This window comes from Neopsephotus bourkii, unplaced genomic scaffold (genome assembly GCF_033783945.1).
Source record: "Neopsephotus bourkii isolate Nb327-2 ecotype Australia unplaced genomic scaffold, CSIRO-AGI_Nbou_v1 NB_593, whole genome shotgun sequence".
Taxonomy (NCBI): domain Eukaryota; kingdom Metazoa; phylum Chordata; class Aves; order Psittaciformes; family Psittacidae; genus Neopsephotus; species Neopsephotus bourkii.
The window spans coordinates 1,193,573-1,214,145 of NW_026901094.1; the positions used below are offsets into that span (position 1 = coordinate 1,193,573).

At 50.7% G+C, this 20,573-nt stretch overlaps 1 protein-coding gene across 12 annotated transcripts in view; it reads right to left on the minus strand.

The window, feature by feature from the left end:
- CAMTA1 (calmodulin binding transcription activator 1) overlaps positions 1-20,573 on the minus strand; it is a 286,114-nt gene that overhangs the window by 206,201 nt on the left and 59,340 nt on the right. For 8 of the 12 annotated variants that reach the window (XM_061351587.1, XM_061351577.1, XM_061351589.1 and 5 more), the window contains exon 3: positions 6,714-6,832. In XM_061351587.1, coding sequence (XP_061207571.1) covers positions 6,714-6,832 — 119 coding nt within the window. Of the gene's footprint in view, positions 1-6,713; positions 6,833-16,103; positions 16,260-20,573 lie in introns of those variants that run through there. The other 4 variants (XM_061351582.1, XM_061351578.1, XM_061351579.1 and 1 more) reach the window with 3 other exon arrangements.

Consider the following 20,573-nt stretch of genomic DNA (forward strand, 5'->3'; position numbering starts at 1 on the left):
CATTATTCCCAACATTTCCCAGTCCCAGGTTTTGTGACCCGAACCCACAATCCAGCTTTTCTCTGTTACTTCCCCCGTGTGCCGAGGCTGATCCATGAATCAAGGGTTACACAACAGGTTTGGAGACGACTCATACTGAAGGAAAGCAATTTGGAAACCCTTGTTCCCCAGCACCCACTGCCTTTGCAGAACACAAATCCATTTCACTCAGTCCTTTTTGTTCAGTTCTATCCTACATAAAATCTTTGCTTTTACTGGCACTGATTTTTCCTCCATATCCAGTTTTTCTTTTCCCTCTAAATCCCAATTTTTCTCTTCAAAATGAAACAGCCACCTCTGAAAGCAGAAAATATGAGACTAAGAAGACGAGATTTCAACCACTGACAAAATACAATATCCTCAGTTCCCATTCATTTGACCAGAGACCAATTCATTTGTGTTTATACACACCAGCCCCTCGCAGAGAGACACTAAAACTGACTTTGCAAATTGACTTTGCTGTAGCATTTCCCTTGTAAAATGCAGCACAAAGTACAACTCGTGCAGCACAGCAGTGAGTGTTTTACTCAGTGCTGGGCAAGGCAGAGAACCAAACATGCCATGCAGCGGTACCCACCACTGCTGGGGGTGTTCTGGAGATGATCAGCTCAATAACCACTGAGTTAGTGCACTCTGCTGACTCCCTCATGTTTGAGGAAGGCTTTGCATGGCTGGTAACTCCAGCTTCTGACTCCCCCTCCACCAGATGCCATGTTCTCTTTTGATACTACACTTCAGAGTAACCCCGTGCCATTAAGGATGAGCCCCAACAGACAATGCAGGTTAGGAAAATCATACCAGGTTAATCGACTGGAGGGAAGAATATTCCACCTTATTCCCCTGCATTCCATGAGCAATCCATGATGCCTTGTGCTTTACTTGTGCTGAATATACGACAGACAAAGCGCTCAGAGCTGCTTGTACAGAGCAGGCACCTGGACCCACATGCCCACCCACTGGAACAGAGGAACCCAGAGGTGCCTGACATGGCAATAACCCCAAGAGGTTTTATCCCTGATCCCAAAGACTGTCCTAACCAACTCAGCACATGAACCAGCACAGCCATGTCCCAAACACCAGCACAGGCGGCTCCATCTCCATGGGCAGGCACATTCACCACAAAGCCAGTACCAGTACATGGCCTTGGGAGCTCAAAACAGGCCTGAGGCTCCAACCCAACAGCTAGGAAGAGTTAAACATATTCAGAGGTATTTCAGCAGGTTCCTAATATCAAACAGCCCAAATTAAATACCAGCAGCATTTTATCCTGCATGTATAATATACTAAAACTAATTAAGATTCCTCAGCTATCACTGAGTGTACAAGAAGTTAATTTAATTCATTCAATTGAATTTATTTGGGATACAGAAAAACCAACAAGCAACCCCACCAAATCAGGAGAGCAGAACATTACCCAAAACAATGCATTTCATCTGTCTGCTGCGCTTAACAGGATTCAGCTTGGTCGCAGCAACTGCACAGAACTGCTAAATCAGCCCTTTTTCCAGACTTATCATTACAGAATTACAGAGTCAGTCCCAACACTGACAAAAGGGAAGGAAAAAAGTGGGCTTTCCTAAGGGGAGGATGAGGCATCTCCTTTCTGAGAGCACAGACAGAGTGGCAGGTATCAGTGCTCTTGTTTCAAACTGCCAGGAAGGGCAACCTTCCCATTGTGCAGAGCCACAGAGCCTGCTCACAACAGTCACTAATTATGCAAACCCGGCTGAGAAGCTGCAGCAGCAAAGCCAGCGCCACATTTCCTGCTTTGTGCATTAAGCAAAGTGCAGAATTTCATTAATTTCACAAAATAAACCCATAATGAAGTGCTGCTGTTAGAGAGGAATTTCCATCTCCTTCCCTAACTCCTCATCACAGGCGCAGGAGAGCCGCCCGCGCCTGCCAGACGGCATCAGTCAGGTGTACTAACAGTTTACTCCTAGCTCTGCTCTCCCCAGTAACGTGTAAGCGTTGCTTCCTTCTCATTTCACTTCCAGAGGTTTTTCTTCTGCTCTAAAGAACCTGGGTTTTCCTGCATCCCTGCTGACAGCTGGGAGGACGGACACGCTTTGGGAAGTGCGGTACCCTAAGCTGGTGCAGCAAGCACCCAGCGAGCTCATGACAAACCCGGGTGGGATGTGGGAAAGGCACTTGTCCCCCGCAAACCCTGATGTTAACGTGCTCCAGCCCCAACTCAGCAAAACCCAAGAGCAACCCCGCGTGCCAGGAGTGGAGCAACAAACTTCTAATAACAGCATTCCCCAACAGCACCATAATATTTTCTACTCTGTGATCACAAGGGCAGCAGGCAATTAGTCAGAGTTAAATACTCCCACTGCTCTGCAGAGATCCCTGAGCCGATGCGGGCGCGAGGAGGCTCCAGCTCTAAGTGCTCCGGCGGCCTCTGCCTTCAGGAAACCGCGCTTAAGAGAAACACATTGGAATTAACTCCAGCCTAATGGAAAGCATTAAACAAAACACACTGAGTAACTTTACAGTCCTCAGGAAACTAGCGAGCGCTGCTGCTTGCCAGAGCTTTGCCATCTTGCTGGCACGCTGCAGAGGGGATGCTGTGACCTGGACACTTCCTCACCATGACTACGGTGATGGCAACAGCCAGTCCCACGAGTTCAGAACACATTACGGTACTCCAGTAAGTAAGGGATGAACTGGTAACACAGGGAAATGTTACAATACACCACACTGTGCAGGGCAGCCTTAAAACAGAGGTGTGTTAAGTCTTCAGACACAGGCAATTCTAAAAGGCACTTTAAAGCATTTAAAAAACCCAGACTGAAGTAGCAGTAGGTCACACTGACTGGTCCCCACCTGGAGTGGTACTTTGATGAACAAATCTGTCACTAGCTGTCTGTGACACTGAGCTACTGGGGCTGAGGTGGCATTGGGGTAGCAAGCGACAGACAACGCACTGCCTGCACCCACTCTCTGCTGGTGTGGGTGAATGCTTCCCAAACCAGTCCAGCCCTCAGGCAATTCTCCAAACCTTCAACATCTTCTCTGTGCTTTAGAGAAAAGGCAGGAAATAGCTTGATGTCAAGCAGAAGAGGAGAATGTCACCATTCTGCCAGCAAAGCAAAACGGTGAGAGCACATCAGAGATGTCTGCGAGGACGCGACTCAAGGCCCAGCACAGCATCATCATGGAATCCCTTCCCATGTAAATAATGCTCCATGCAGTTTTGTAGTTGCATTTATTTGCATAGTACCAAGCAATAGCTAAGCCTAAAAATATGTAGTAGGTTGATGCTGGATGTCAGACTGGAACTGGGGCACTGCTGCCTCGCCCCTCCAGAAAAGCCTCAGCACACGAAGCAATTACAACTTGGCTTTCCTACAGTGGAAATTCTGGGCTTTGCCCAAGAGGGCCTGTAAATACAGAACCTGTCAGAAACAAAAGCCCTAGGTAGCATTTTCCATTTCCGATGTTTAACTTTTTCTTCTTCCTCGTCCCGTGTCATTAAGTGTTTACCAGGATGATTAATGACTGCGGCTGCCAACTCCATTAATGAAAGGCAGCTCTGCTCAAAGCTGCAATCCCGCACCTGGCAAGCGCTGTATGGAAACAAGGTTACCCCAGCACCCTTGAGCCCCGGCACCCACCGCTGCTCCCAGATAACCCGGTCACTTCCCAGAAGACCCAGGATGCATTTCCTGCATCCTGCATCCAAACCAGATCCACATTCACAAGCACTAAAGTGGTCAGAGCAAAGGACAAGCACCACTCAAGAGCACAGCAGAATTTCCTGGCAATGAACTGATTTAGCCTAATGTGAGGAATTGTATGAAAACCCCCTGTGTGTCCTCCCCCCCCGAGAAAGAAGAATAAGCACACGTTCCCTTCACAGGCACCTCAGAAAATGTACATCTGTAATTAAATTGCTTGGCTAAACTTATGATTTTCTATCTCATGTGAAAAAACAACCCTGAATTAGAAGGAGCACTTCCTTCTCCAGGAAATATAAAACCACTATAAACTTGATTTAAGACGAGATGACAGCTTGTTCTATCAAACATATCAGTTAAAACCGCACAAGCTGACGGAAAGCAAACACCTTGATAACGTGTTCTAAGCATTTGGAAATGCTCCATTTCTCTCGCTGCTCACTGCGTTATTTTACTAAGTGTAAAGTCAACCACCATCTACCCGGCTCTCAGAGGACACCTTCTCCATCCCAATTACCTGATCCACAGCAGCACAGATCCATGATGCAGATGGAAGAGCTCAGAAATAAGTTATTTGCTGCATTCCATGGCGATGCCCTGGTAAAGGAAGGAACAAGCCCTGCGAGACGGGACACTCAGGTTTCTCCGACGGCTTGAGGACACCAATGTCACAGACACTCAGATCCATAAGTTACTGCATTTGTTTTCCTTCTTTCCTCTCTTTCACTAAACCTCCCCAGTGATGTCTCACAAGCGGTGCCAGCGGGTCTGCATTAACACAAAGATTCTGGAAGCACTGCTGTACAGAACACATCTTTTTTTTCTTACATGTCGTGCCTTCACCAGCACAGCCTGAACACCTGTGTACTCAGCTGAAAAAACAGATTCCCTTCTGAATGACTCTGAAATGTAGTCCAACATTATTATTCAATTATAACCTAAGAAAAATCCCAGTTTTGTAACAGGGAACAGAATTAAACTTTCAGGTTGGGGGTGGGGAGGGAAATAAATCTGCAAGCTAAGCTCCCTCCTCCCCCGTAATTAACACGGATTTGCCAAGATTTCATCCAGACACAAGATTCTGCCTTTTTCTTCTTTATTCTCTCCGAGCTCACAAAGCCAAAACTCTGGCCACAAGAAGGGCTCTTCCTTCTAAATAATGCAACTGTGACCCACACCTAACACGGTGGCAGAGGCAGTGCCAGAGACAACCCGGGTACAGACCCAGCTCCTCGTCCCCATAGCGGGGCAGTGACAGGCCCTGGACAGACACAAGGGCTGTGACAAACCTGACACCCAGGAGGACAGAAGGGGGCTGGTCTTGGATTTTAACATGCCAGTGGTGATGTGGGGTTAGCAGCAAACAACCCAGCTAGAGTTAAGGTGACTCCAGCAGTGCCACTCAGTTCACTTTTTGCCTCTCTGGAATGCCAGCCCTTCCTGCAGAAGGCAGGCTCCCAGACCTTCCCCCTGGCCTGATGCGCCTCCCGAGCTCCTACACTTTCCCGTCTGCATTATGCTTATGAATAATGAAGGTTTCCAGCTACATGAACTTCCTTTGCCACATTCCACACTCTGGGAGGCTGCACGGCCCAAACACTGCTCAGAAAGAGAAGCTGAAAGCCCGTGTGTATAAACCCAAACACAATGCTCTAAACCAGGACAACAGAAATACTACAGAAATGTGACTAAAACCCAACAAGCCGTTTCCAATAACAAGGAGCAGCATCACTCTGCCAAACCTCTGCAGGGAGCTTTCTTCCTCAGCTGTCTTTGTCAAAACATCATTTTGTGGAGCCGCTGGAATCGCTCTTACTCCATGCTCGGTTCCCATTAGTATAAACGCCATCACGGAACAAATTGCAACCCACATTTTCTACAATTTGCATTTCAATTTGAATGACCCAAGACAAAAAGCATCTACACAAAAGAGCCAACACCAGCAACTCCCCCAAAGACCCAATGAATCCTGTCACAGGACTTGGTATGATAAAAATAGATGCTCGACTTCAACTCATAGACAGAAAAAGTGGGGGTGAAAGGATTCCAGCTTTAGAAAACACCCATATAAAGCGATGCATGTTTGATCTGCACTCAGCAAACACACAGATGAACGGATCCATACCTGACTCTGTGCTCACCTTGGCACTGGTGGTCAGTAAGCTCAGTTTTTGTTAACGTGTTTAGATGTCACAGACACTCCATCAGAGGGACCAGAACAGTTGCTCTGCAACAGGCACACACTACATGGAGTTTTACAGGAATTCCTCAAAGATGATGGCTTCTGTTATTAAGTGATTCCCCACAGTGCTACTGAAAACTACAGCTCCACTGTGGGCACTGCTATGTAACCTCCAGCCCTGCTGCCCAGCAGGAACAAGGGCAGGGATGACACAGCTAGCTGGATTGTTCTTTGGCTCTGCATCAGCCCACCACACACCTGGATTTTAAATGCTTTGGTTTAGTTTCAGTGAACCTAACCATGGTGCATTAACAGCAGATGTGCAAACTGCCAGTCAGGGTAATGGGATTCCTGTATGCAACACCCAATTCCACATGTCCCCTGTCCCTAACCAGGTTTCTCAGACAGGAGTCAGCTGTTTCTCTCCCAGGATAAAGCACATTCGCCAGCTTTCCGCTCACAAGTCTTTAGGCACAGTAAGATAACACCTTGTTTAACACACTACCGAAACACCTATCTAATTTGACACAGTTTTGAGTCACAGCAGTAAGATACAAGATTTGACTCTGAGACAAGTGACATACACACACACGAGCACTAGACTCCTACTATACTAGCAGTCAACTTCCACATTTGCCTCCAAGTTGGTTTAAAGTTCACCTGCAACATGTGCTAGGGCTTTGTTATTTGCACAACAGGTTCCAGAGCCAGGGAATTCAGATTCTGTTACTGACGCAGCACACTCCAGAACCAATCCCTAAGCATCAAGCAAGCCGGTAGGTTCAAGGATAAAGAAGAGATTTAACTACCTCGTTAGTGTTCCAGCGGTGCCTCTCCTTCGGTAAACTTGAACATTTTGGGAGACATTCAAGCAGCTTCTTCGGTAAAAAGATTTTTACATGACTGCCATTGCTGTTCCCATGATCATCTGGAAAGAAGAGGAGAAATGTGATGTGCACACGGCAGAAAAAGTGGTTCCCATAGGAGACCTGCATACAACAAGCCCTATAAACCCACCGGTTCCCTTGTCAGAGAGCAGGGAACTGGTCACTGCACACAGGAATATGGCTTTCTGTTGAAACACCACCTTTATTTCAGAAATAGAAGTACAGTTTAATTCCTTGTGGTTGTCAGGTTGGAGCTGACCCCTCTCACATCTGTACATGAGGAGCCTGTGCGTGTGCTTACCTCTGCTTATTTTAGCTTATTCTTTCCCTCTGTGACAAAGTCCACAGGCAATAGGGACACAATGTCAGGGAAGCAGCGCCCACAGCAGCACGACCCGCCAGGGAAGGCATAAATGAACTTCACACTCGACAGGATTTGCAAGTAAATAAGCACAGAGCCCCAGCACCTGCTATAATTTTGTCAAGCTGCAGCAGAAATGCAACTCAAGGTCTGTTAGTTCATTTATCACTAAAATGCACTGTACCACATTACAAACTGGTTACTTTTCTTTCCATGGACCGCTCCAAGTGAATGGAGCTCCTCAATGTGAAAATGAGGTAGAGGGATGGAAACCTCCCGACCCCCCTGTACCCCAGGGGTCAAAAGCAGAAATACTAAAGAACACAAAACTATTCCTTGTTTTGTTGCTAAAGACGCAGAAACTGCATCAGTTCCTCTTAACATCCAAAAAGGCAACCCGAAAAGCCCTGCAGTCCAATAACAGCCCCAGAAGCCTTAACCTGATTGTTTCTTTCCATCCCCCCTCCGCCACCACCTGAGGAATCAGAGCATCCACACATACGGTGCATGTTTACAGACCAAACTGGTCCCTGCAGAACAGGGAACTGGAGCAGCAGGGTAAGACACCAGGGATCTGCTCATTCTCCTTCCCAAACCATCTCTGCCTCCCAGCACCATCCTCACACCTCACATGAGGTCCATCAGGCAACGGTACATGAGAAGTCCCCTTACTCACTGGCATTTTACCCTGCAAAACTGAGGTACAGTTATCTCCCATTTGGAAGTGCACAGCAACAGGATATTAACTTTTTCTTTTTACACATCTCATCATTTCATGTCATTAAACAGATGCTGGTGTCATAATAAACCTCTGCACTTAACCACGACACAGACACTACCCGTGATCTGTAGCAACCCCAGGCCCCATCCCACACCACCCAGGCAAGCAGGGAGCAGAGCAGCAGCAGCGAGACAGCCTCGTATTTCTAAAGCCTGATTATACTCTTGGATGTGTCAAGTTCAACAATATACATGCTGTTAAATCAACTACTCGTGCAAGCACAGCAGATGAGTTTACAAGAAAAGCAGCGATGTGTATGATAAACGTGAGCTGTTCTGTAATTTATGAGTCCTGGGTGCTCCCTGAGTTACTGGGAACTTTCCTGTGCGACTGCATTAGAGTCAATCAACAAAATCCATCCTTCTGCCTATGCCAGTGCTGATCTTCACTGACCTGATCAAGAAATTGGGAAGAAGGGTCTCTCCATTAATTGTCACTCCAGCATTTGCAGCTTGACATTGACCACCTCAGGGCGTTTTAGTCACATCTTTTTTACCAGTCAGTGTTCTGGATGCATGACCATCACCTCTGTACTTAATCTCAGACTGGTTTGGGTTGAAAAGACCTTAAAGCTCTGCAGTTCCAACCCCTGCCACAGGCAGGGACCCCTTCCACCAGAGCAGCTTGCTCCAAGCCCCTGTGTCCAACCTGGCCTTGAGCACTGCCAGGGATGGGGCAGCCACAGCTTCTCTGGGCACCCTGTGCCAGCGCCTCAGCACCCTCACAGGGAAGAGCTTCTGCCTAAGAGCTCAGCTCAGTCTCCCCTCGGGCAGGTTCAAGCCATTCCCCTTGGCCTGTCCCTCCATCCCTTGTCCCAAGCGCCTCTCCAGGTTTCCTGCAGCCCCTTTAGGCACTGGAGCTGCTCTAAGGTCTCCCCTTCAGGAGCCTTCTCTTGTCCAGGCTGCCCCAGCCCAGCTCTCTCAGCCTGGCTCCAGAGCAGAGCTGCCCAGCCCTCGCAGCAGCTCCACAGCCTCCTCTGGACTTTCTCCAACAGCTCCACATCCCTCTTGTGTTGTTGTCCCCAGACTTCCCACCACCCTGGCCACTCAGAGCTTCACTAACACCTACACTGCAACACTTGGGGTTATCCACAAAGACCCAAACTTGCTTGAGGCAAAGAATGGTGCTGGACAAAGCCCCACCACGACAGCAGCCCCCAGCCATTCCCACCTCTATGTGCAGATCCACCACCTGATTCAGGTGGTACCTACTTTATATTCCCCATGTTAATTTTATTCCATTTTCATTTCTCATTCAAAATATTGCACTGCACTACATTCAATTCATTAAGGCAGCAAAGTATTTTACAGCACACATTATTGCTTTTATCAGCCAAACTACATCCCCAGTTACATCTCATCAGCTTATTTTCCATGGGCACATTTTAATTGACATTAATTGTATTACTTCCCTTACCTCCGTATCAGTCAAGTCCTCTATCACTCATTCCATTATTGTGCAAGGCTGGCAGACCTCTAATTATTCAGCTCATTTTATTAACTTTCTTCCACTGTCATCAATTATCAGTATTATTAATCCAGAAAGCGCCTATGGATAATAGATCCCTTAAAAATGTTTTGGTGCAAGTTGTCAGAACTTGCTGACTCCAAACCTCCCAACTCCTGTTGTCGGCATCTTGGACATGTTATTATAGCCATGGAAGGTCATCTTCCTCAGTCTGTAACGTGACTACATCTCACATTTCCTTCCCTCTCCTGTGTTCAGCAATGACATTTCTTCATTCCAAATAATCCCCAACGTGGAAAACAACAACTGCCTCGGATCTGATGGGCTTTTCATTACAGCATCCTCCAGCCTTGTAGTCAGAATGACACAAAGTCAGGAAAGAAAGAAAGGAAGTGCATCCTGAATTGAGCGACCTCTAAAACAGGTTTGACCTTGGAAAAGGACAAAGTTGGCCAACCAGCTATGAGGGATAAGAACAAGAAAGCGCCTGGTCCCAAGTGATGCATATACATTTGCAATAAATCATGCTTCTCCACCTGTCAGAACCATTCCTGATCTGCTCCCAGATGGAGGAAGGTCTATGGAGGTGAAGTGGAAGCCGTGCACAGAGGAGGAGAAGGATTGCTCTCCCGGCTGCACTAAGGCTACCAGCAGACTGTGGTCACCCAGCACCTCCACTCTGCCACTCAGCTCCCCTTGTAAAGCATTCACCATCAGCACATCCCCAAGCACCGCATCTGCCATCCCCACCATGGGCTGGCTACCAAGAGTTCACCTTGCTCCAGAGGAGCCGTGTCCCTCACTAGTAACATCACAACCCTTCCAATTAAACCACCTTTAGGGAGGTAGAGCAAAAAAGAAGTAGTTGTCCTGTGGCTTGAATCCAGTCTGTCATTTTTAGTCACCCCAACGTACCCATTCACCTACCAAAGCATCTCCTGATGGAGCCAGACAAGACAGACACTGCTCAGCACCCACACCCAACTTGGAGCAGCCAGCACACGCTGGCCCAATACTTTACATTTCTTCAGAGCTAAAACTTCCTCTGTAGTTAAGTACCTGCACCACCACAAAGCTTACCTAAGTTAGTGTGCAAAGGCCAGGTTTGCACCTGAGCTTGCTTTCCTGTATTAGCTTTGCCACGGGTGACCTACCCAGCATCAGCACAAAGTGCTTGTGCGAGCAGAGCTGCACTCACATGGGAGGATCAGTAAAGCTGCACTGACATGGGGTGGGTGTTTCAAACACACTTCCCAAGGCACACACAGCCTGCTCTAGAAACTACAACACAGAAACTACATGCTAAAATACAGTAGCCTGCCATGCATCTTGTCAGAAATTCAGTATTTAAGCCCCAAATTTAAGCTCCATGGGCAATCTTCACGATTACTTACTATCAAACCAGACACTCATGTGAAATTAAGAAAGTACAACTATTACGAAGTTCATGGAAAGTTCCATATTAATTATACCACATAAACCCTTCGTGATTTTATGGGTCTCTTCATGCTCCCTGCACTTTATCCTCCCAAGGGATGCAGCACGGGCCATAAAGCTTTAAAGCACACAACAGCAAATCACACAGCGAGTCTGTGCTCGACCCCCCTCTCCAAACAATCTCCCCCTTCCTTCTTCAGTTGGATCTTAAATCTTCTGTGATCCAGGAGGTGAATCTGGATCTGTGGACCATTTAACTAGCACACTTTATCAATAGAACGTATAATTGGAGAATGGGCTGAATGGGTGTTGATCAGCTGCTGATTTGTGCACAGTTCTACACTGGAAATAAAGAATAAGCCTATAAAACCACAAACACAAGTTTTATAAGCCCATTATGATGAAGTAATGACTTAGGGCTGGCTACCTTCCCCACTGCCTCACAAGAGAGGTAAATGGTGTTTAAACGTTACAAACAGGCTCTTTTGTACAAAATGTCGCCAGCAATTCATTTGGTTTAGCCCTTCCATTGACTCCCTCACCCCTTGGTCTTCACTGGAATTCCATCACCAAATTCAACCACAGTGAAGCTAAGGAAAAATGAACGTTGTGAGTGAGTGAGGCCCAGCAAAAATCGACCTCACCAACCACAATGAAGCTGAGGGGGGGTGGGTATTCCTAGCTGTGCCCAGTAAAAATTAACCACTCCTTATACTGCTTTCCATCCTGTAAATGTTCTCAACACCACAACACATTTACCAGAAGTCCCAAAGTATTGGCTGAGGCTGGTGAAATTTACTCTGAGCCTACACACAGGCAGCCACCAGCCACAGAAAATATCCTTGGGATTTGTTTATGCTGTGGACAGTTTGAGTTTGGAAGCCCTCCAGAGACCTGGCAGCAAAGACCCCAAACCCTTTGAACCCAAGATGTCACAGGAGCAGAGGAAGGATGCAGGATGCTGGGCTTTCCATTCCTGGTGACAACAGGAGCTTGCTCTTGCTCACCCAATGTCATAGCTCAGCATGTAGCTGCACCCTCAGCACTGCCCTAGGAAGAGGACATGTGCTGCACCCCAAAACCTGGGGCTAACACAGACACCAGCACTCACCTTCCCAAACCCATGGGGTTTCAGACACACAGCAGAGCTGATGAGGTGCAGGCGGGTGGAAACAGGACACGAATAAGGGATAAAAGCCAAAAAGCCAAACCTCAGCAAGGTGTGGAAGAGGGAGGCAGGAAACCCCGCAGCTGCAGGAAGCTGCTGAAGTGTTGGCTTTAATTAACCAGCACAGAACTCCACAATGTGCTGTACCCCCTTCATCTCGCACGCTGGGAAGGTTTGGGTTTGTTGGGGGCTTTATATCCCTGCAGATATATTTGGTTTACTGAAGCAGACAGAAGGGACACTGGGAAAGGAAGGTCACATTCCAGCTGCCTCCTTCTGAAGGCTGGCTGGACAGAGAGGTAAGAGTGCTGCTTCCCCTTCCTCTGACAACATACACCTTTGCAAGTGGGTCTCAAAGACTTCCTGTTTGAGAAGAGCCCTTTAAAAACATACGAAACATAAAATTAGCACCAACTCCTTAAAGATTAAATTGTAAAAGCATTTGTTTTAACCTGTACATAATCCTCTCGCTGTTTCCTGAGCCAGGAAACGAAGTCTGAGTTACAACAGCTGTAGGAGCCTTTCTACAGAGGTAGCTTTAAAACCACACAGAAAGAACCTGAAAACCCTTTGAGCCACAGCTTTTGGGGACATCATTAATGAGATGTGGAATCAGATGTAACAATGGAGTTTGAAACAAGCCCCATGCCTTCCATCAGGAATCTCACGTGTCAAACAGTTCCAACACCACCAGTACTCAAACAAACTGAGCTCACACACACAATTCCTTGCTGTTTGGAAGAAGTGACTGAAGTCCGCTCTCTGACACTGTCCAGCCCACCGAGAGGAACCAGACCCTTCACTGGTAGGGGTTCACTGCCACCCCTGACAACACAAGTGCTGGAACCGAGCAGACTGTGGACCCAGCCCGGCCTCCTCCCGACAGCCCAGCATGGGACAGCAGCGGCGAGCGCGGCAGAACCCATCCATCCGTCACGCTCCCAACAAGCTCAGGTTTGTCCAAGCAATAAACCGTTATGCAACACTTCCGCAGAGGGAAGTAAATATTTGCTGTTTAACAACCAAATGGGGACTGTTTTGTTTTCAAGCGGCACACTGCCCGAACAGGCTCTCAGCATTCACCAACATCTGAAGCTGGAACCAGTGCCTCGGTCAGCCTCCACAACAAACCCCGAGCAGCCGCCAAAACCCCTCGGCTCTAGTGGAGACATTCCACCTCTTGCAGCCCCAGCCTGAATCAGCAGAGACTTCACAACTGCGTGTACCTGAGCCTGGCATGCTGTGAACATGAGGGCATCACTGGTGCCAGTCCATGAGAACATGCAGAAGTAAAACCATAGAATCCCAGCCTGGTTTGGGCTGGAAGGGACCTTAAAGCTCCTCCAGCTCCAACCCCTACCATGGGCAGGGACACCTTCCACTGGAGCAGCTTGCTCCAAGCCCCTGTGTGCAACCTGGCCTTGAGCACTGCCAGGGATGGGGCAGCCACAGCTTCTCTGGGCACCCTGAAGCACAAAGGTTCTCTTTGCACACTGTTTCCAGTTTGAGCTTTCAAAACACTTTACGTTTGCAATGGGAAGGAGACCCCCAACCCACTGAGTCCAGGGCGCTACAGCTGCTGAGCCAGCACCTCTGGGGAAACCCTCATGCTTCACTTTAGGTGCACACAGAAGCTACAAGGCCCCAAACCCTCTGCCAAGGACAGCCAGAGGCTCTTGGCCATCGCACCCAATAGGACCAAAGCGGAAACTCACCCCATTCCAGAGATGCAGAGGCCTTTACTGTACCAAGGGCACTGATGAGACCCTCAACCACAGCTCAACAGGGAGCCCCCAACACCAAGTAGGCCAGCAGAGCTGCTCATGAAGCTTGCTGCCATCACAGCCCCACAGGTGGATGGGGCAATGTTCCCCAAGAACAGCCGTGCTGCTCCACACCAGGTACCTGCCACTGCCAGTTACACTTGGCTTGTAACTATGAAAGCAACCAAGACCTAAAGCAGCCTGTGCTCTCCTCAGTACCCGTGCCACTGCTGAAACTCCTGTCCTGAATCACGCTTTGGAATGATTCCGGATTCAGGTTCTGACAGGAGGCGTGTAAGTGCAAGGAATGAATGGTTTGTATCTCACCTCCTTGAGAGCAGGCCACAGAACTAGGTCAGCACAGGAGCTGCTCCAGGAGCTTACTACGGGAACCCCACTGGCCTGAACACCAGCATTTCCCACCACTGCCCAGCCAAGAGCAACCAGCAGCCCACCACAACCAGTCTGCGCCCACCAAAGCCAGTTACCAACACAGAACATGCCAAATATTGCATCAAGTAATGAGCATAAAGGACAAATCACCTCTGGAGTCAAGGAGCACTGACCTGCGTGGCTCTGTACAGCTCTACCTAGGAAAAATGTCACTGTACACAGGCACAAGGAGCCCAAATCGAGACTCGAGCCCGAGTGTCCTTCGATGGCAGCACTTTTGTCCATGGAAGAACTGAACACCATGGTTTGAGCTGTGAGGTCCAGACAGACACCAACTCCTTCCTCCCTCCCTTTGCCAAGCAGCGGCCTCGCACCACCTCGGTGCACTTCATCATCTACTTCAGCTCAAATGTGAAGAGAATGAAGCCGGCATTTTCCAGACCACAGGAAAGATGGAATTAATGAATTTGGAAGCATCAAAGAGATTCATAAAATACAAAGCTGACAACGTTCATCATCACTATCACTACTTAGAATGTCCATTTCTGTAGCACTCAGCCTCCGTCGTGCTGGACAAGGTGCAACCCTGCAGCCAGAGCCTCCACTGCTGCTGGAACAGGAGATGAACCAAAATCCTGATGTTCCCAAAGCACTGGGAGCAAACGCCCAGTGGAGATGGGATGAGTACACCGTGTCCTGGGAAGGGGCTTCCCGGTAAAGAGGAACTACATTTGCTATGGAATCTGTGCGATGAGCGCAGCTCCCCGGGGCGCCCAAGGGTGCTGGATGCATACAAGAGGCATTCCTGAGTTACCAGCCTCGGTCAGGCAGCCAGTGGGCTGCGGGATGCAAACCGTGACCTTCCTCCCACCTCCTGCTCCATAAGATGGAGGCCCCGACACCGGGCACCGCTTGTGGACCGGGCAGCCCCGGACCCCCATTCACACCGACGCCGGGGTGATGCCCGTCAACCAGGGCAATGCCCATGAACCGGGGCAGCCGCACCGGCAGGCCCGGAGCGCGTCCCACAGCCAGCCCGAGCACACTCCGGTCACCCCCCCACGGAGCACCGCGTACAGCAGTGGGAGCCGCCCGCGCCCGTCCCGGGATGCCGCCGGGGGGGCCCCGCGGGCGGAGCAGCGCTTCCCCCTTGCGGACACGCCGCGCCCCGGCTCCCGCCGCGCCGGTAACTTTCGCCCGGAGTTGGGCACCCGGGACCCCTCCCGTCCCCTTTACCCCCTCCCATGGCAGCACCGGGCCGGGTCCCCCCCCCTCCGCCGCCGCTCACCTCCGGGCCGCCGCTCTCCGAGTGGCGCCGCTCCGCCCGCCCCGGCAGCGCCCACCCCCGGCCCGCCTCGTGCCCGGCGGCGCGGAGGCCCCGGTGCGGGGCCGCGGACGAGGCCGCCCCGCTCGTGACGGGCGCGCGCCCGCGAGGCACGTGCGCCGCCGCCGTGGGGGGAGGGGAAGAAAAGGAACGGGGGGGGGCCGGCGGGGGCGGCGCGAGCAGGCCCGGCCCGGCGCGGCGTGACCCCGGGCGGCGGCGGGCCCAGCCCCGTCCGCGGCAAGCGGCGGCCCCGAACCCCGCGCCGCGCCCTGCGCCGCCCCGCGCCGCCGCAGCCTCCATGTTGGCGGCGGGCGGGCACGTGCCGGCGGGCGGCGGGAGGCGTGCCCGACACCCGGCCCGGCCGCCGCGGCCCCGGCGCCACGCGGCCTGCCTGCCGCACATGGCCCGCCCGCGCCTTCCTCCCCCCCTCACTTCCCCTCCTCAACAGCCCCGGCCCGGCCCCGCGGGGCGCCGCCGCCACCGCTAAACTTCGCGCGGCGCAGCCCGGCCTCCGCCGCCACCGCCCCGCGGCGGGGGCAGGAGCAGGGGAGGCCCGGCGGGCAGGCCGGGCGCGTTCCGGCTGCGCGGAGCGGGACCCGGCCCCGGCCGCGCTCTCACCTTCCGGCTTGTTTTCGGCAGCCATTTCCCCTCCGCGCGCCACATCCTCCTCCGCCTCCTCGCGACCGGGACCCAGGCGCGCGCCGCCTCCTCCCGCTGCCGCCGCCGGGCCGGCCACCCCGCGCGCACGGCGCACACCCCGCGCCGCCCATTGGGGGAGCCGCCGCACTGACACCCGCGGCGGCCAATGGCGGCGGGCGGGAGGCGGGTGCTCGGAGGGGATGGGCGCGATTGACAGTGAGTCTCGCCAACCGGAGAGCGGCAGCGCTTCAACGACACGCTCCGCAGCCACCCAGCGGCGGCGCCGGGATGAGGAGGCGGGCCGCGCGGAGCGCTGTACTGACGGCCGCGGCGGCCACTCAGGAAGCTCCGCCGAGCGACTGACGGGCACCGGCGCCAATCGCACCACGCAGGAAGCGGGACGCGCCGAATGACGCACGGCGCCGCCAGCGCCCGCAGCCAACGAGCGACCGCCGCCCGCCGGAGTGACCGTGCGCGGGGCCAATGGGGAGGGCGAGCCGGGCGCCTCCGCCCCCTGCCCTGTCCATTGGCTGCGGGCTGTCCCGGCGGGCGCACGCCCCCTCCGCGCCCTGTGACCCTAAACAAAGGCGATGATTGGCGCGCCCCAAGGCCCGGCCGCCAATCCCCGCGCGGGCTCCGCCCCCCCACCGGTGGGGCAGCCCCGCGGCGGAGCCGGGACGGGACGAGCCTGGACCCCGCGGGGTTCCCCGGTGTTTCAGCGCTGCCCCGCAGCCGGAGCCCTCGGTGGAGGGAGGCCTGACGCGGGGCTGAACGCGCCGCTCGAGGCTCGGTACGGGCTGGTGACAGCAACGAGAGCCGAGGTGTAAAGCCTGAGGAAGCCCCTCGGGTTACGGGCTGTCCCGTTGTGCGGAGCGGACCCGCTCGGGTGGTGGGGTGGGGTGAGGTGCGACGGGCTTCTAAAGAGCCGCCCAAGACCCAAGTGAATCGCTCCTGTCCCGCTCCCCCGGAGCCTGACGGTCCCAGCACATCCCTTCACACACAGAGCTCATGTAACTGGGCCACATCTAATGCCTGCGCCACGCAAATGAGGATCCAAGCGGTTGTCTCCTTTGATGTGTGTGACTAAACACCAAAAAGGATATTTTCCCTCCGATCCTCATGGGAGCAGAACTTGTTAAAGAAGACCTGTCTACTAAGGACTACGCCACTTCTGAGCCAAGACGAAAGAGGTGGAGGGTGATGGGGCTCTCCTCAGGCAGAAGAAAGGAAAATTCCTTTTCCCTGTTTTCAGTGGCTGCTAATCTCATGGAGCGTGAAAGGCACATTGGAGGAGGCTCCAGAATGACTGGCTCCCGGCGGTCACACAGCTAATCCCATACGCTCTGTCCTATAAACACACACAGGCATTAGTGCAATTTAGACAATCGTTTCCTTCAGCTGTCCAAGCTATGATGGAAGCTCTTCCAGTTGCAAGGAGCCATCATCCTCTTGATGAGTTCTAGGGAAAGTCTGCCCTTGGATATCCTTCCAGGATGCTGAGCAGACATGAAATAACTGCATCATTGGCGCTCCTTACAGTTTGCATCATGGCAAACAAGGAATACCAGTTGAAGATGGGAAACTCTGCAGTGAAGAGATGGAAGCTGATCTCCTGATGCAAGCATCAGACAGCAACTGCTGCCACAAATGTCCTTCCCTCCTTTCCAGGGAGACAAGCACAGCCCTCACTGTGTCACTCCCTTACATGCTATGGGAAGAGACAACCAGAGGCTTTCCACATAGGCTGGACCATAAGATCACCCAGAAACACCATTAAACTCAGATCAGTTGCATGTGTACACAGTCCATCGCTGTCCTCTCCAAGCATTTCTCACTGGCTTCCATGGCTCATGAGAGCAACGAGGTCCACGTGCTCCAGCTGATGAGTTCCTGGTGCTGTTAAATGTTCCCTCAGCCCCTGCAGCCTGGGGAAGGAGAATGGGGCAGCAGCAGCTCCACTTCCAGATCGAACACAACCTCCCTTGGCTCTACAGCAGTGTGTGACCTGCTTTGTCAAGTGTCTTCAGGAGCACTGTCTGGCTTTCTAGATCCTTCTGATCCATAAAGACAATGAGAATGTGCAGGATGAGGACAAAAGCAGTGTTCTTAAGGGGCTACTGAAGCAGCGTATGAACTCTGCTTCACGCAGCTAATGAACTGCTTCTCTTCCTCAATATAAACCTCTCTACCAGGACTAAAAAAACCCTAACAAACTGAACCTTGTACACCTGAAACCATACATAACGTTAATGGTAGCATATAGGTGATACTGGCAATGGCATCTGTGGAATATTATGGATACTACTGGAACATGGATTGTTCATCAAGTGTGCCAGCAAAGTCCCAAATATTTTAATTTAATTCCTTGTGCAATAAAATGATAAGAAAGAAACCATTTGAACTGAAGGGCTGCTGGTATCTTTCAAGCTTCCCAGCTCCTCACTGCTTAAATATCAAAGGTCTGATCACTACTGAGGCAGAGAGATCCTGTGCGTGGGGGGTTCCGAATGAACTGGGTCGCTCTTACCTTTCCAGGGGCACACACACAGAGCTGCCACCAGCTGATAAGCAGCAAGGAAGAAGATGTGCCAGAGTCTCAGCAATGTGAATCATGAGGAGTGATAACAGCACATTGATAAAGGTGCTGCTCTTCCACATCTGGGGTTCGAGAGGTTTTGTTAAGAGGTGAAATAAAAGAGTTCTTTAAAAAACAATCTCTTCATTGTCATTCCCCAGGAGCTGTGGCTCTGGTTTGGTTAAGTGGGTTAACGTGCCCATTTGGCACACTTACTTATATGCGGGAGTAAAACTGTAAGGAATATATTCAAATGCCCTGTTACGGATATTCAGCAAATTACACATCCACTGTTGCTATGGCAAGCATCAAAAAGCAAAACAGTTCAGGCAGTTTTAATAGCTGTAATGACAAGGCTGGAACCCGGTTCCTTTGAATTGGTTGCACAGTCACTCCATGATTTAGAAGCAAGGAATGCCAAGTGTTTTCACAAAAATACTCTCAAAACTGTGAGTACAGATGCTTAAAGAATCCCTCACAATGACAGAAATGAAAACGGTTTTGTCCTTTCCTCTCACCACTTACAGAATCAAGAGCTGCTTCTCCTAGGAATGAGCCCAAGACTTAACCAAGTCAATGTGCACATAACCCCAGCATTACTGCACAACATCTCACTGCCCTTGAGAAGGGCTACTGCCAATCCCCAGGTTCACCAGAACCAGGTAAACATCCCAAAAGACACATTTCTACAAAAGGTTCTCCAGAGACATGTACTCTGTGGAATATTATGGATGTTATTTGAACATAGGACTTTTCATCAAGCATGCCACCAAAGTCCCAATATAGGTCTCTGCCAGCCACACAACTTGCCCAGAATGACGTGTGGAAGTTGAAGAAGACATGACCAGGAACTAAAGGTACCAGGTTATTCTCAGAACGAATGAAGCTCTATACTACCCTAGTGGGAGGCTGAACTCATTCATCTTCCATATCCCAGGCTTCAGATCCTTTCTTCTCCCTGCTCCTGCTGCCGTTCCAAGCCCATTTATTTCTCTCCGAAATAGAAACACTACATTCAAATCATCTCCGGCAAAACTCTGTTGGCTGCAGGGAATTCATGCCAGACTAAGCCGAAGCGTAACTCCAGAGCTGACGCCATTTTAATGGCCCCTGGAGGAAAGATGTTTTTGCTGTGCAAAGCCTCATAAAGTTTTTGTAGGTACTGAAGCCAGTGGTCTCGACAGAAACACTCTATTTACCTGTTTAACCAGGCACATGCTTTGTTCCTCTACACTGGCACCGACTCCAAAGGGAAGCGGATACCTGCCTTGGGGGGTTGCTGTGCTGGAGCCCCATTTACACCAATACCACATCCAACAGCTTCAGAACTGACTTAGGAGGTGCCAAGTTCCAGCACATTGCTGCAGATCTGTGTCCTCAGTCCTTTATTTCCCTATGAGGACAAGCCAGGTTCTGTCTTCACTTTGGTTCATGCTCTAAGCACCCTGGTGGCACTAAGAAAATAACAATTACTTTGCTCTAATATATACCCATAAACCAGTTACAGAAGAAGAAAACTGAAATATGAGGTAAATTAAAGCTTCCAACTAACGGGATTTACCAGTAAGTCACCACAGAATTCACATAATTTATTTCTATCATTCCGCAGCAACTTTCTCCAGTTCATTTGGATTAGCTATTAGAAATTCTGTCTCAAAAATTAAAGAAAATGTCTATTGACCATTATATCAAATTCTAATTTTAGCCAGGGGAAAAAAAAAAAAAAGAATAATTAGGCTGTGATTTACTCTGGTAGTCAACTTACATTAACAATATTTCCTCCTCCCTCCCCCATTTATGTAATTCTGTCAGAATCAAATAATATATACAGTGCACATAAATGCTGGGCTCCATTTAGTAAAGACAATTTCCTA